At 38.1% G+C, this 16,673-nt stretch overlaps 1 protein-coding gene across 2 annotated transcripts in view; it reads left to right on the top strand.

Annotated features, from left to right (window-relative positions):
• Window positions 1-16,673, top strand: part of Naaladl2 (N-acetylated alpha-linked acidic dipeptidase like 2) — an 880,490-nt gene that overhangs the window by 232,290 nt on the left and 631,527 nt on the right. For both annotated transcript variants that reach the window (XM_031376446.1, XM_031376445.1), the window contains exon 2: window positions 1,510-2,011. In XM_031376446.1, the coding sequence (XP_031232306.1) occupies window positions 1,510-2,011 (502 nt within the window). The remainder of the gene's footprint in view (window positions 1-1,509; window positions 2,012-16,673) is intronic.

Raw genomic sequence — 16,673 nt, 5'->3', positions numbered from 1 at the left:
TGGCATCCTGGATTTTTACTTAAAGCTCACTGAACTGTGCTAGTTAATGTCAAAGGACCTGGGAGTCCCTTTTTCCTGTTTGATAGTTTTAAAATCTTCAGTCCTTTTTTTTTTTTTTTTTAAACTCATGACTCTATAGGTACACCATCTTTTACTTCTTACAGTTCTATAGAACTTCTACTGCTTTGTCTATTTTGCCTCTTCTAATCTTAGGTTTGTTTTCAGAAGCAGCTGAAGTGTACATAAGCACCCCAATGTCTTTTATCCTATTCGTCTTTTAAGAAATCAAGACATCGCTTCACTGCATCTGTCTGTAAATTGTTTAATGTTGTTTCTGAATATGGATAAAATTGGCTTCACTGTTCCACATTATGGACATTTGTGTGCTCCTGTCACGCTCTACAACTACAGAGATTGTGTGTGTGAGTGTGTGTGTGTGTGTTTTAATTCTTTTCCTATAGGCTTTCTACCACATATTTTCAGCTTTTATTGCTTACAGTGTGACAGCGAAGTACAATGAATCAGGATTCAACCTCTCCTCTAGCCCACCACCCGGCAGAGGTAGTAGGAGAGAAATATTATCAGGATATGGGGAAGGCGGACCTGTTCAGCAACAGATCTTGAGCTTGATTTTCTTTGTCAGCAAAGAAGACCCGTGGCAAACCCCAACTCTAACTCAGGAGCTGCCGACCAGTCCTGTAGTCAGGCAGATTGCACACAAGAACCTCAGCTTCAGTCCAGTCCTCCAAGCATACAGACACCACATGCAAACCAGCAGCTGTAGTTCAATCCTGAGGAAATCACAAGGCTTGCCAACCAGCCTGAGGTGAGGCCACAGAAGGAGCAACTCAAAAACAGTTCTCAGCCGAGTTTCTCTCTGGCATCAATACTAGCGGAGCTCAACACTGTTCTGAAAGGCTACGCAATACATGTGTGTCTTTAGTGAAGAATAGAGTGAGGCAGAGCAAATCCAGCCAATTCTTAGTGCTCCTACTGTCTGTGGGGTCATATTTATACTCCTTCATCAAGCATCCTTTCACATGTCTGCTGTACGAAAACGTGTGTGTGTGTGTGTGTGTGTGTGTGTGTGTGTGTTATGTGAATGTGAGGGCTGTACACGCACACACATGAACATGCATGTGAAGGCCAGAGGTCAATGCCTGGCGTTAGGACTTGTTCTTTTTACTGAGACAGAATGGGAAGCATGCATATTTATCTAAGATATGTGTCCAGCAACCCCAGGAATTCTGTGTCTACCCAAGTCTTCAGTGTTAGGAGTACAGGAGCTTGCATCATCACATTCAGCCTTCTAGCCTGAGTATTGAAGTTTGAACATATACCCTTGTGTTTGATTGATGCATGCCTAAGCCATCTGTCTAGACACTAAGCATTAAAGTTTTATATACCCAAATAGGTTTTCTTGTTTTATATTTTGTTTTTACTTTCAACTTTGAAGAAAAACTACTTATTTTAATAAAGTATAATTTGCACTTTCTTTTCATTCCATAGGTAAAAAGATGGCTTATCAGAAGGTGAAGGCAGATCTAAGAACCTCAGGACATTCACAGTACCTAGACAATGATGACCTTCAAGCCACTGCCCTTGATTTAGAGTGGGATATGGAGAAGGAACTGGAAGAGCCAGGCTTTGACCAGTTTCAACCAGATAATGCTGAGCATCAGAACTTGGGGCACTCTGAGACTTTAGACCTCCGTCTTGATTCCATTCAACCAGCAATGTCACCCAAAGGAAGGTTCCAGAGACTTCAAGAAGAGTCTGACTGTGTGACCCACTACACAAGATCTGCACCAAAGAGCAACCACTGCAACTTTTGCTACATGTTGAAAATGCTGTGCATAGCTACCGCTCTATTTATTTTTGGAATTATAATAGGTTATTATGCACATACGAATTGTTCTTCTGATGCCTCACTACCAGGAACAAATAACCCTCAGTTATACCAAGAGATTCTCAAGACAATCAAAGCAGAAGATATAAAGAAATCCTTCAGGTAGGTGTAGAGAAATGAACGTTGTGGGGATGTATTTCCTGGGAAGTAAATCAAAGAAGAGAGCTTGAACTGGCTGTATAAGTAAGTTTTTCAAGTGAATAGGCACAACTTGCACCAGGGATAGAAACTTCTGGAAGGATGCACAAATTAATGTTTATGGTTCTGGGTTCTGCAATATCCATTTTTGATGTAGTTTTATGAATTGATTATAGTAACTATCACCACAATGTCTCTTGCCAATTGTTTGCCTCCATTTGAGAAACTCTGTTAGATCATGTTGACATACAAAGACGATCTGAAACAGAGGCAATAAAAATTAGAATATTTTTATATGACTAAAAATTGTAATAACATCAAAACTACGTCAATCTTTGCATGGGATGAGATAACTGCCATAAGTTCCTCACAAGACATCAGGAGTTGTTGATACCTCACATTGCTTGACTTTTAAGTAGCTGTTCTCTGTTTAAACCCATGAGGTCCCACCTATCAAACAGTCCAAAATGATCCTCTACTGAGGATGACTTAATGGATGACTGTGGGACTGGCACGCATTGTTTGCTTAATTGAAAGAATAAATCCTTCTTATGGAGGACTTAATCTGAGTTGTTAAGGAGAGCTCCGATGTCACTCAAGTGACAACTCGATGATTATGTTTTGTTATTGGTGCAGACTGAGTTGTAAATGATTTCCTAGTCTATGTACATAGTAAAATGGTTGAAGAAGAACTACTTACATTCCAAGAAATTTAGGAGAAACAAACAGTCCTTTGGTTGTTTGCACATGGAGAGCATCCAGAAGTACTGGTTTCCCTGGAACGCTTGTTGTGGGCCACCATGATTTATGACTGCAGATTTGCTGGCACTTATGCATTTCCAGTGATCTTCCAGGGAAATCTTACACTGAGGATGTATGATGCACAGTAATGCTGATGAATTCCAATACTCTCACTGAATTCTTATCTAAGTGACATACGGGAACACAGATCCTCTGCACAGCTTGTCTGGTTTTCACTGTTGCTTAAGCATTCCTGGACGTGTAATGGGCAGGTGATAACGCTTTCCATTTTATTATCCAATATAAAATTTCTAAATTGAATTGAGCTAAATTTGTTCTATAAAGATCTATTGTGTCTGTTCTGAGTTGACCTAAGCAGCAGGACATTCCTTGAATATTTCAAGCTTGAGTACTCATGTTTTGTTCTATTTTGGGTGTTGTGTGGGTTTCAGAGGGTGCAGAAGTCTCCTTCATTATTTCTCGCTCTTTCTCTTTGAGACAGTGTATCTCTCATGGAGACTGGTGTTTGCAAATGTAGCTAATTGGCCAGCATGTTTCCGATGTCTTTCCCTTTATATCTTCTCACTGTTGAGATTACAGCTGTCACTTGTACTCATGCCTGGCTTTTACATGGGTGCTATGGCTAGAACTCAAATACTATATGGAAAATCTGAATAGTAAAATTCTTTTCTAAACACATAATTTATAAATTTAACATAGATCTGCTTCCTATTAACATGCAATGATTGTCCTTCCTTATAAATAATAATTCTTTAAACATCTGATAGATACTTGCTCAGAACTACTGTTCAGCCAAGTATACTTGTTCTCCTCATGGAATGTGAACTGTAATATTTTTTACAAAAAACAAAAAAATGTTAGAATATTTGACAAGATGAAAAATACTCTCAAGGCATGAACAGGAACAGAGAATGGACAGACAGAGAGAAAAAACAACGATCCATTGACAAAACAGTTCCTAAAGTAGTTCAATAAGCTTTGAGCCCTAATGGCTGTTCCAGGCCAAAGTTCTAATGAGAACACAATCTTTTCCTAAAAAGATAGTTAGCCATATCCTATTCCTGTTCTAATTTCTGCCTTACTTGAAGTTCCATCATTGTAACAGAATGTCATGACCAAAAGCAACTTGGGAAAGAAAATATTTATTTTGCTTTCACTTCCACATCTCTGTTCATCATTGGAGGAAGACATACCAGGAGGTAAAGGAAAACCACAAAAACAACAACAACAGCAAAACAAAATTTCTGTAAGGGAAAAGACATTGTTGATAGGACAAAACAACAACCAACAGATTAGGAAAAAATCTTTTGCCAATCTTTTATCTGATAGAGGGCTACTATCTAATATATACAATGAATTCAATAGTCAGATTCCAGAGGAAAAATATAACCTTATTAAAAAATGGGGTAGAGAGCTAAATAAAGAATTCTCACTTGAGGAATACCGAATGACTGAGAAGCACCTAAAAAATGTTCAACATCCTTAATCACCACGGAAATGCAAATCAAGACAACCCTGAGATTCCACCACACACCAGTAAGAATGGCTAAGATCAAAAACTCAGGTGGTGCTGGGCGGTGGTGGTGCACGCCTTTAATCCCAGCATTTGGGAGACAGAAGCAGGCAGATTTCTGAGTTCGAGGTCAGCCTGGTCTACAGAGTGAGTTCCAGGACAGCCAGGGCTATACAGAGAAACCTTGTCTCAAAAAAAAAAAAACCAAACAAACAAACAAACAAAACAAAACAAAACAAAAAAAACCCTCAGGTAGCAGTAGATGCTGGCGAGGTTGTGGAGAAAGAGGAATACTCCTTCATTGCTGGTAGAATTGCAAGCTGATACAACCAATCTGGAAATCAGTTTGGCGGTTCCTCAGAATATTGGACATAGTACTACCAGAGAACCCAGCTATACAACTCCTGGGCATATACCCAGAAGATCCTCCAACATGTAATAAGGACATATGCTCCACTATGTTCATAGCAGCCTTATTTATAATAGCCAGAAGCTAAAAACAACCCAGATGTCCCTCAACAGAGGAATAGATACAGAAAATGTGGTACATTTATACAATGGAGTACTACTTAGCTATTAAAAACAATGAATTTCTGAAATTCTTAGGGAAATGGATGGATCTGGATAATATCTTCCTAAGTGAGGTAGCCCAATCACAAAAGAACACACATGGTATGCACTCATTGGTAAGTGGATATTAACCCAGAAGCTTGGAATACCCAAGATATAATCCACAAACCACATGAAACTCAAGAAGAAGGAAAACCAAAGTGTAGATACTTCGATGTTTCTTAGAAGGGGGAACAAAATACCCATGTAAGGAGTTGCAGAGACAAAGTGTGATGCAGAGACTGAAAGAAGGATAATCCATAGACTGTCCCATCTGGGAATATTTTCCATATACAATCACCAAACCCAGACACCATTGTGGATTCCAGCAAGTGCTGGCTGACAGGATCCTGATATAGCTGTCTACTGAGAGGCTCTGCCATTGCCTGACTAAAACAGAAGTGGACGCTCACAGCCATCCATTGGACTAAGCACAGGGTCCCCAATGAAAGAGCTAGAGAAAGGACCCAAGGAGCTGAAGGGTTTGCTGCCCCTTAGGAGGAACTACAATATGAACTAACTAGTACCCACAGAGCTCCCAGGGACTAAACCACCAACCAAAGATTACACATGGTGGCTCCAGCTGCATATGTACCAGAGGATGTCCTAGTTGGTCATCAATGTGAAGAGAGGCCCTTGGTCCTGTGAAGGCTCTATGCCCCAGTATGGGGGAATGCGAGGGCCAGGAAGCAGGAGAGGGTGGGTTTGTGAGCAAGGGGAGAAAGGAGGGAATAGAGTATTTTTTTGAAGGGGAAACTGAGAAAGGGGATATCATTTGAAATGTAAATAAAGAAAATAGCTAATAAAAATATTATAAGTGATGTAATATTTATAACTTTGTACTTCATAATCATGTCATTGATGTTTATAAGAATAGCATAAGACCTTTTTCTATTCCTGTCATAAATAAATGATTTTGGTCTGGGTTGTAGTTCTTGTTCTCATGGTGCATAGGCAGTCCACAGCTCACTGTCTGTTCATGCTACTTGGCTGTTAGACTAATGGATGATGATCATCCTTATATGTGTGCAAGTAGATCTGAGCAACTTTCTATTCTCAACCCTGCTAGGACACTGAAGGAAGAAACAAAACATCACTTCTCCCAGCGTATAGCTGGGCTAAACCAAGTTTAATCAGGTTAATTACTAGAGAATGAGTAAAGCACATTGCTTACTGAAGCACACTAACAGACATTATGGATGAATACAGTAAATAAAACAAATTTCTATCTCCCCCAAACCATTAACTCTGTTCAAAACTTGAGGGAAATGTAAAGGTCAGGCCACCGCAAGACATAATGTTAATGGGCTTCATACCATGTCTGACTCTCATCTGATTTCTCACTGTGATATATAGACCAGCCATTTACAGTTTAAGCTGAATATGAGAAAACAAGCATTGGACAGTGGAGATGCTGGGATGTCTAGGGACTGTTGCAAGTATATGCTAACATTTGATGGAAAGTGTAGTAGTGATGCCATAACTACACAAGACTACCACACTTGAGGGTTAGATGGATCCCAAAAGAATGTTCACAAAACTGGCAAGAAACAAATTTATCTGAGAAGCCCTGTAGAGCCAGTGTATAAGCATCTTTATTAGAGTATCTTTGGGATAAGACAGAAGCTAGGGCTTGTGTTATAGCTCGTTATAGCCTGCATGCCTTATATTTTCAAGGATCAGGACACAAATCAATGAATTAAATTCAATAAAGTAGAGCAAACACTTTATTTGTGCATTGGCCTATTCTCATTGGTTCTGTTTCTGATCTGTTGCTGTGAAGAGCTCTAAGATATGATACCCAGAATCACAAAGCTGAGAGGACCTAAGTTCCCTCCTTTCTTTTTCTACAAAGCTATAAATTAGGGATGGTCAGAATGGGGGGAAAATGTCAAAGTTCTCATGATTACATTCTACTGAAAAAAATATTGGCTTATGAGAAAACATATTAGTGATTTAGAATTAGATTACTATTTTATACTTTGGGTTGGTTTCAGGTAGAGATATAAAGAGTTTGTCTCCATGAATAAATATATGCAGAAAGAAAGCAAGTAGATGATTCATGACCATGTTTCCTGAGTCATGATTGCACTGCCAGAGTTCACACGTGTGTTATTTTATAAACAGCATACATTCTCTTATTCTTAGAGGATCATTGGTGAGTTACTAATTGCATATCCCACTTTCAAATATAATTAACAAATTGTGTGTGCGTGCACACACACACACACACAAAATATAGGTTTAGAAAAGTGTGCACTTGAGTGTCTTATAGAATTCATAAAACAAAATAAGATTACTAACAGACTGTAGGCATTTGTTGACAGTCAAAATCAGCAGAAAAATATGAAGGACGTGTACATGTATTGTATGTTTGTGCTAATCAATTTATTTCCTTAGCATCTATTTTTAGTTATTTATTCCCATACTTGTTGCTTTGGGAAAAGTCAACTCTCCTTTCAGTTGCCAGCTTGTTTTCCATTTTTTTTTTTTGTTCTGCATCCATGCCTGTAAACTTGGCAATATGTCAGGTATATTCTCATGCGTCCGATTAAAAGTAGGTTATTAAAGCTGCTTTTTATATGTTCTTGTTCGTTCTGATAATGAAGATTTATTGTAAGCATTGAAACATGAACTTGACTTGACATGCCATTTACAGATAGGAGTATTCTTTGGATAAGACCTTGGAGATAAAGAATCTGAAACTGATATAATCTAAGTATCCGTATTCACTGATTGCCACAAGGATCCACCAATAGAGTAGTTTACCTTCCCTCTAGATGTATTGCAGATTTTTACTTTCATTCTTTTTTTTCTTATTTTTAAACTGATTATTTTCTTGTAATATATTCTAACTGTGGTTTCCCCCTCTCCAGCTCCTGTAAGACCCTTCCCAATTCTCTGAGAATCCACATGTACACTCCTTCTTTTCTCTCAGTTGTGATGTTTGGCTTACGTTGCTTTTGTGGTACTCTTTATGACAGAAGAGGAATGGGTACTACAGGAACAATGCATTACATACACCTACATACATACATACATACATACACATATATTACAAATGTTCTTTACAGGCAAAGTATTTGATGGATTTCTCTATAAAGTTTTATAGAGATTGAATAAATATCATGAGTAAATTGTGAAAAATTGTCAAAAGCTTCAAAATTCTCAGAAATAGATTCTCATAAGATATTTCATCAGCCACAATATTCACATGGAATACACACACACACACACACACACACACACACACACACGTGCGCTTGAGCACACACATGTTTTTCCTAGTGTTACCATCATAGATTCCTAGGAGTTTCCATCACTCTTGGTTTTTACCTCACTCTGAAATCCTCCTCCCATATGTGTGTGTGTGTGTGTGTGTGTGTGTGTGTGTGTGTGTGCATCTTATGTTGGCAACCTTGACTTATTTGACATTGAGTTTTGTATAGGATGATAAATATCGATGTACTTGCATTCTTCAGCATGCATCCATCAAATTTGACTTGTACCATTTGTACAAAAAGATGCTATCTTTTATCTAGCATGCATTTCTGGGTTCTCTGTGAAAATCGGATGTCCATTGTGTGTGGACTGTACCTGTTTCTTCAATTCAATTCCATTCATCAGCATATCAGGTCTTATGTCAACACCACACTGCTCTTATTGCTATAGCTTAGTAGTACAATTTGAGGGCGGGGTATTGATACCTTCGGCAGTCATTTTATTAGTCAGAATCGTTCTTGGTACCTTGGGTTTTTTGTGTTTACATATGTAGCTGAACATTGTCCTGTTGAGATCTGTGAAGAACTCTGTTGGAATATTGATGAGGATTGTTCTAAGTCTCTAGATCCTTTTGGGAGGATGGCTATTTCTTTATATTAACCCTGAATTTATTCTTGAATTAAAAATTTTTGTTTGCTTTTGGAAACTCCAGATGCCATGAAATGTGGCATGAAGAGAACATGTTATACTCTAATTATCTCTCATATTAATTTTATATTGTGTAAATCTAAGGGCAATATATACAAATGTTATAATTTTCTATAAAAAAAAAATCCTTTCATCTTTACCTCTGAGGAAACAAAGTTGCATTGTGCCACATATATTTTTTGATAAGTGCTTTAGATGTATCTTTAAATAAACATATTTAGAACAATGTTTCAGGTGAATAAATATAAGTATAAATACTTACATTAGCATACTGCTTGGTGTTAAGTGCTATTGGTGAGAGGAATTTTCTTACTCCACTCCTTTTAAGGAAATGTTTAAGTTCTTCCAAACATTCTTAGAGATAAATGTTTGAGTGCTTATCTAATTATTCTTTTTTTTTCTATAAATGCCTGGAAGCAAATAGGCACTTCAGAGAGTTTAATTTAGTTGTTTACTTTGTGTTATGAAACTGCCTTGCAGCACTCCTAGCCTTCTAGGTCCTCATTGCTGTTTGTTTTTGATAGGCCAACAACAGTGTTACCATTTTTCATATGTTAATTGACTTTATTTGCATTTCCTTTTTTGCTTATATGAGCTATTTTAAAAAAAAAAAAAAACAAACTGCCCCTACCCCAAGTTTTACAGGTTTACAAATAAAATATTATAATAGAAAAATAAAGAATCCAGTGTATGTATATAACCCTTTTCTGAGTTTATTTTCTAGATATATTCTCCTTTTTTTATTTGTTCTTCTCTCATATAGTACAACCTGACTTAAGTTCCCTCTCTCTCCTTTACCCAAATTCACCCCAACTTCTGTCCACATCCAATCCTAAAAGATCAGAACTCCCATGGATATCAACTAAATACAGCCTAGCGAGTTACATCAAGGCTGGAGGAGGCAACCGAGTAGGAGGAAACGGGTCACAGAACAGTCAGAGGCCGCCAGCCCCTGCTGCCACTGTTAGGATTTTCACAAGAACACAAAGCTACTTAGCCATAACATATATCCAGAGGACCTAGGTCAAAGCCATACAGGCTCCCTGTTCTCTGGGAGCCTGCTTGATTTCTGGTAAGTGATTGGTAGATCGATTGTTTTCTTGTGGTGTCCTTACCTATCTGGGTCTTCCAATCTGTCAGACCCCTCCTCCATAGGAAGCCTCAAGCTCCACCTAATATTTTTCTTTGGGACTCTGCATCTGCTCCCATCAGTTGCTGGATGAAGTCTCTTCTGGACTCTCAAATGAAGATTATTCCAGGCTCAGGTCCCAGCACATTTTGAAAGCATGAAAGGTCTGAGGTTTTGTGGCTGCATTCATGTTCCCATCCCTCCACTTGAGGCTTGGCCTGGTTACACAAAGGATAGCCAGTTCTAGGCATTCTAAGAACTCCTGTTACTCTCAGCCTTTGCTAGTGTCACCATCAGATTTCTTGGAATTTCCATCACACTATGTTTCTATCTCACATTGAACTTCTCCTCCCAATTCCAGCGTTTCTTCCATTATTTTCCATCACAGCCCAGCTGATACTTCCTGTTCTCCTCCCACTTGCCCCGAGTCCATCTGTGTAATCTATTCCATTTCTCCTTCACAGACAGCTCCTTGTGGCCAACTCCCACTTAAGCACTCCTTGTTAAGTATCCTCTATGTGTCTGTGGATATCCACTTGTAAGCAACTACTCACCATGTTTGTCTTTCTGGGTCTCGGTTACCTGACAGAGGATAATTTCTTTTCAGTTCCATCCATTTGCCAGGAAATTTCAAGATTTCATTTTTTTAAAGTGTAAATACGCCACATTCTTTTTACTTATTCTTTGGTTTGAGTGACATCTAGTTGTTTTATTTTCAGGCTACTATGAATAAAACTTCGTAAGCACATTTGTTTTTTTTAAATTTTAGCTTTTGTTTATGATGTAACACCTGAATATTGTATTTATATCATTTCTACCATTTCTAGGCACTCCAACTCCTCCCATATCCCCCTTTAAAATCATGTCTGATAAGCCAGGTAGTGGTGGCACATGCTTTTAATCCCAGCACTTGGGAGGCAGAGGCAGGCGGATTTCTGAGTTCAAGGCCAGTCTGGTCTACAGAGTAAGTTCCAGGACAGCCAGAGCTATACAGAGAAACCATGTCTCGAAAAAACCACACACACAAAAAATAATGAATGATTATTATAGCTTTACATACATACATACACACACACACATACACCTATTAATTCTATCTCATGTAGCTCATATGTACATGTGTTTGAATGTGACAAGGTGGAATTGTGTAACCTATAAGGGTGCTCATTTGAATAGGACTAATTCTTTCTGTCTCAAAAGCCATTAATTGCCTATTGCTTCGTATCTAGCCATAAGGCCTCCTAAACTTTTCCTCAGCCTCATTAGCATGTTAACTGATATTACCATTGTATACAATTTGTTTAGGCAACCATTTTGTTGAGATTTTCCAGTTGTAGTTTCTAGCACATACAAATAGTATCTTGCAGCAGAGGTCCTGAATCAATCTGGACTTGAGATCACATAGTAAACTATTCTCTAAATTTGGTCCAGTTGCTGATTTCTGTAATGATTGATCTACTTTAAGGAGAAGAGGCCTTTACACTTATCTGTGTGCATAGGATAAATATTTAGGAGGCAGTTAGAAGACAGTTAAGAACTACAACAATTTGGGAACAAGGCAGTGGTAAGTTCTTCTCAATGACTAGTGACCTTCTAAACCACATGTAGGTAGTTAGGTTTATAATACTAGACATTAATTCCTTCCTATTGAGTGATCCCAACATCCTATTGACATCTGCTGGTTTCCCCTGGATGTAAGTGCCACTCTAGTGCTTTGGGAATATATTGTCATGCTGATCACAGTAGTTTGTTGGTGTTGAAGCTGTGTGGAGATATTGATTGCTTTTCTCCCTTGGCAGCTTGCAGAGCAACTTCTGATATTATGAGAGCTAGTCCTGATGGGAGTGGTATCCAAGCCAGGCCCAGTTTAATTCTTGCATGTCTTGTTTCCCAAGTGTATGGCATCTTTAAGAACAGGGTCTTTCTTTCAACTTCTCAGAGGCGACTGAAGGCAGGAAATCCTTCATCCTTTTGGGAGTCTTTGGTCCTTCCCTGTTCAGTAACTTGAAGAAAGGATTATCATGCCTAGTATTGTATGTTTAAAATGTATTTTGTTTCTTTGTTTGTGGTTGTTGTTTTTATGATATTCTGAGGATTTTGAAGGATGCATTAACACCTCAAGTGCCATAATTTCATTTAAGTAAATATATTCAAAAATATATGCGTATATGTATACTTACATATTTATGAATTTTATGTAACCATGTCTTCTATAACTTTTCAAATAGACTTAATGTTATTTCCCTTTTCCTTCCCTTTGCTTCTGTATTTCCTCTCTCTCAGATCCCCAACCTTTGCCTGTTTTCCCCTTCATAGAACCTATGTCCAACCATCCTTCAAGTAGACACATTTGGTTAACAAATATATTGAATAAAAAATAAAGCTCCCTAGCAATTAGTCTTGTTTAAATGGTGACACTTTTGAACAAAAGCAATGTTTTAATTTGTAACTGCCTTGATACTGTAAATGAGGCACAAATGAGGCTATGCTGGCAAGGCTTCTTCATTAATATATGCAAACATTATTGTCCTTAGGTGGGAATAAGCAATTCAAAAACTTTAGGAAATATTATAAGGATCTGCAACATTATGGTGATGACTGAGAGCTTGTTCAGAAACATAATCAACTCTGGGGTTTCAGATATAGTAGTACTCTAGTAATTATTTTATTTAATGGGATTAATGGAAACCTGTTCTCAAAACCTATTTGCTTTCTGTTTTTCAAACTGTATTTTCAAACATCTTCTTCCCTCCCATACTTACTCTTCCTCCTTACTTGAAGAAGAAAGACTTAAATTTTGTGTATTGATATGTGTCTGGGTGTGGGCTTATGCTTGTGAGTGCAGTGTTCAGAGGCCAGAAGATGACATTAGTTTCCCGAGAACTAGAATCAGGAAGTAGGAAGCCACTTAATAGGAGTTGGGATTAGAATTTGGGTTATCTTAACTACTGAACCATCTCTCTATCTCTTAACTTTTTACTTTTAAAAAAAATATTCTCTTTATTTACATTTCAAATGTTATCCCCTTTCCCTGTCCCCTCCCCTCAAAACCCCTTATCCCATCCTCTGCCTGCTTCTATGAGGGTGTTCCTCCACTCATTCACCCATTCCTACCTTCTTGCCCTCAATTCCCCTACACTGGGACATCTATCGAGTGTTCATAGGACCAAGGACCTCTCCTCCCATTGGTGCATGACAAGGCCATCCTCTGCTACATAATGCAGCTGGAGCCATGTGTACTCCTTTGTTGATGGCTTAGTCCCTGGGAGCTCTAAGGGGACTGGTTGGTTTGCTATTGTTACTCTTCCTGTGGGGTTGCAATCCTTTTCAACTTCTTCAGTCCTTTCTCTAACTCCTCTATTGGAGGATCCCGCCCTCAGTCCAATGGTTGGCTTCGAGCATCCATCTCTGTATTTGTAAGAATCTGGCAGGACACCTCAGAAGATGGCCATATAGGCTCCTTTCAGCATGCATGTCTTGGCATACACAATAGCGTCTGGATTTGGTAACTGTGTATGGGATGAATCCCCAAGTGACAGTCTCTCTTATCTTCTTTGTTAATGTCACCCTTTTCCTTGGCTTTCACCCTGTTTTAGCAGCTAATTTATTACATGTACGAGATAATATTCTTCAGACCAATTAAACTTCACGAAGAGCATTGTAGTTAGGTATCTGGGATTTAATGGCGTAAACTGCAGGCATGAAAATGTGCAGCTGGTTTACATTTTCTTTCTGTTTTTTCTCTCTCCTGTACCCATGAGTCAAAGCACTCTGCTGCAAGATGTCAAACCTCCTTAGAGTGCGCTTAGCTCACTGCATTAGCAAACTTTACTTCTACTCAGAGCTCCAGAGAGCAAGATTTCCTAGTCTCCTTCTAACCCAATCTCCTGGCTAGATCGCATGATGAGAATAAGCTTAGTTGAAACCAACTGGAAGAATCGGTAATTTCTAGAAAGATAAATGCCACACTTTGCCAGGGTATGCAGCAGCAGCAATGCTGACTGCTGTCCACACTCTACAACTTGGAAGCCCCAGGTGTGAGAAACCTGGTCTTTGTATGAACTGCCATTTTATGATGTTTCAGATTTGTTTACCTTAAAAGGATATATGGCTTCCAGACATGTGAGAACAGAATATATGATTTGTTTTCTTTCTCTCCCCATTTCTTATCCCTCTGCCCATGGGTAATGTGAGAATGGAAAGAGCTTTGTTGCCCTCTTGTCTCTTTACTTATCCCAGTCTACCTGTTACAATGTCTGTTGTCTTTCCTGTGTTCAGTCCTCATAACTGTCATCATCCCTACCTCTTTCTATTCTAAATCTCTTCACTTCACCACTGAGAAATGTATCATTAAACTTTTTCCACAATATTCACAACTACACATATCCATTTATAAATGAAATTAGAAAATATCATTCATAAAGAGCCATGTGTTAATATCTGGGTCATCAAAGAGCTAGTAAGAATTTGGTGTTAGCAGTGTAGTTCTCCTTCGACTCCTGGGAGGCTAGGGATCTGTTTCCTGTGTTTGCACAAAGGACTGTTTATGCTGTTGTTTGCCACTGCAGTCTCAATCCATAGCTTTATTATCTGCTTCTTGTTCTTCCCATTTCATTCTAATTTTGATTGATTTTCCTCCACCCATCTTTTTCTGTTCCTTTTCTTTTTTCTCTCTATATCTTTCATTAGAGAAGATGATAGCAGGTATGTGGGAATAAAGAAATAAACATAAAGGTACTGCTAATTTGCTATTTTAATTAAAGACAAATATCTAAGTGTATAACCAATGTCATAAGTCAATCTATGCAAATGGTGAGTATGACAGACAAACAAACAAACAAACAAAAACACTGATGGCTTCTCAAGGAGGTATTTAACTATTCTACAATTGAGGTCTCCACATTACAAATGTACATTGTGTTAAATTTAATAAAAAAAAAAGAAGGCATAGGATATGGTGATTTAGTTATGCAGAGAACCTCACTACACTGACTTTTAGATAAGGCATTGCTTAATGTAGGATTGTTTTGAGTCAGACAGAGAATTACATTACTATTTTTAACTGATTGGATAAAACTTGCAGATGAGAGTTAAAGTCCCAACTAATCCTCAGGTAAATGAGGATTGTTGAAAGCAGAGATTTTGCTTGCAATGCCCTCAATTTGACTGACTTACTTAAATACTGGCTGCCTAGAAGGTCTGGTCCAGGTGCCAGCTCTGTCAGCCTTTGTGTTGATGGCCCATCACACCTCTCTCTCTCTCTTTCTCTCTCTCTCTCTCTCTCTCTCTTCCTCTCCCTCTCTCTCTCTCTCTCTCACTGCAACTCTATTTGCTTGAACTACTTAGAACTGTACTAGTTTCTACAGTAGAGGAAAGAAAGTATATTTCATACCTTGAGAGTTTTTGACAGGATTTCAATAAATCTTTCCAAAACCACATAGAACTAGCTCATGGGTGCCCTTCATAAGTCTTCCTTCCCTGTGTATTTTGGAAAATGGAATAACATATTGTCGTTACTCAAGTGTCTTAGGAAATTTTAAATAAAAACCATTTGCATGTGAATAGAATTTTTTTCATTTTCAAAATACCTTTTATGCACATTTTAATAGTCAATACACCAAGTTCATCTTTAAATTGGTGGATATGGTTTTTATTATGTAAACATGGATGTGAAGCTCCATGAGCTTTATGGAAGCTTGTTTTTTACAGCCTTTCTGTTTTATTTTAAAAGGTGGCTTTCTTACTCCCCACCTCTTCCTCCACCTCCTCCTCCTCCTCCTCCACCTCCTCTTCCTCCTCCTACACTTCCTCTTCCTCCTCCTCCTGTCATTATTGACATTGTCTTCATCTTCATCTTTTTGTCTTCTGTGTCGGTTTTCTCATTCTTTGCACTCTCTCAAGTTTTACCTTATTACAGAAGAGCTTGGAACTTGCTGTGTCTTCTAGCCTTCTCTTAAACTCATGACTCTTCTGCCCCTGCAAACTGATTGTTGGGACTCTACATGAACAATGTCCTGAGGCTTCTCTGTCAGTGATATTTTGCTCCTAACAATTAAGATCTCTAGATTGATTCAGCTGACTGTCATGGGATTTGATTACCTTAAGGTATTCATGGTTTTTTTTTTTTTTGTATTTTTTCCACTTGAGCTAATTATAATATTCTTTCCTTTCAATTCACCTCTTAAAAATCTTATTTAGTCCAAAAAGAAACAAGATCAGTCGGGTTTGATAAAAGAAGATATATAATCATGTCTTCAAGGAACAGACATATTGACTTCTTGCTAGTTTGCCCAAATTTCTAACACTCTCCTTATAGGAAAGTAGGTAATGATCACACTACCCAGAGTCCCAGTTCAACAGGTGGCATTGACAATGGGATTTCTCTTTAATAGTGAAGGAAATCACATTCAGAAGGCAGGCATTGTCATTTGAAAGATAAAATGTGAAAATTCGAAAGCTCTAGAAACCAAGTAATAAACTTGAAAATTTCTGCCAAAGATATAAATTCTATCATTTGTAAAAAGGTTTTACAGATGATAGGATAATACCTTTTAAAAACAGATTATACAATTTTATCAAAGCATATGGAGTGTGTTATCATATTTATTGAAAATTTCCCAAGTATCTTTTCTGATGGGACGGAAGGTAAGTTGGATAGGTAGTTAAAGTCAATAAGATAAGCA

Source organism: Mastomys coucha, unplaced genomic scaffold, assembly GCF_008632895.1.
Source record: "Mastomys coucha isolate ucsf_1 unplaced genomic scaffold, UCSF_Mcou_1 pScaffold17, whole genome shotgun sequence".
Taxonomy (NCBI): Eukaryota; Metazoa; Chordata; class Mammalia; order Rodentia; family Muridae; genus Mastomys; species Mastomys coucha.
The sequence above is the reverse complement of the archived record's forward strand: the minus strand, read 5'-3'. Positions and strand labels throughout refer to the sequence as shown.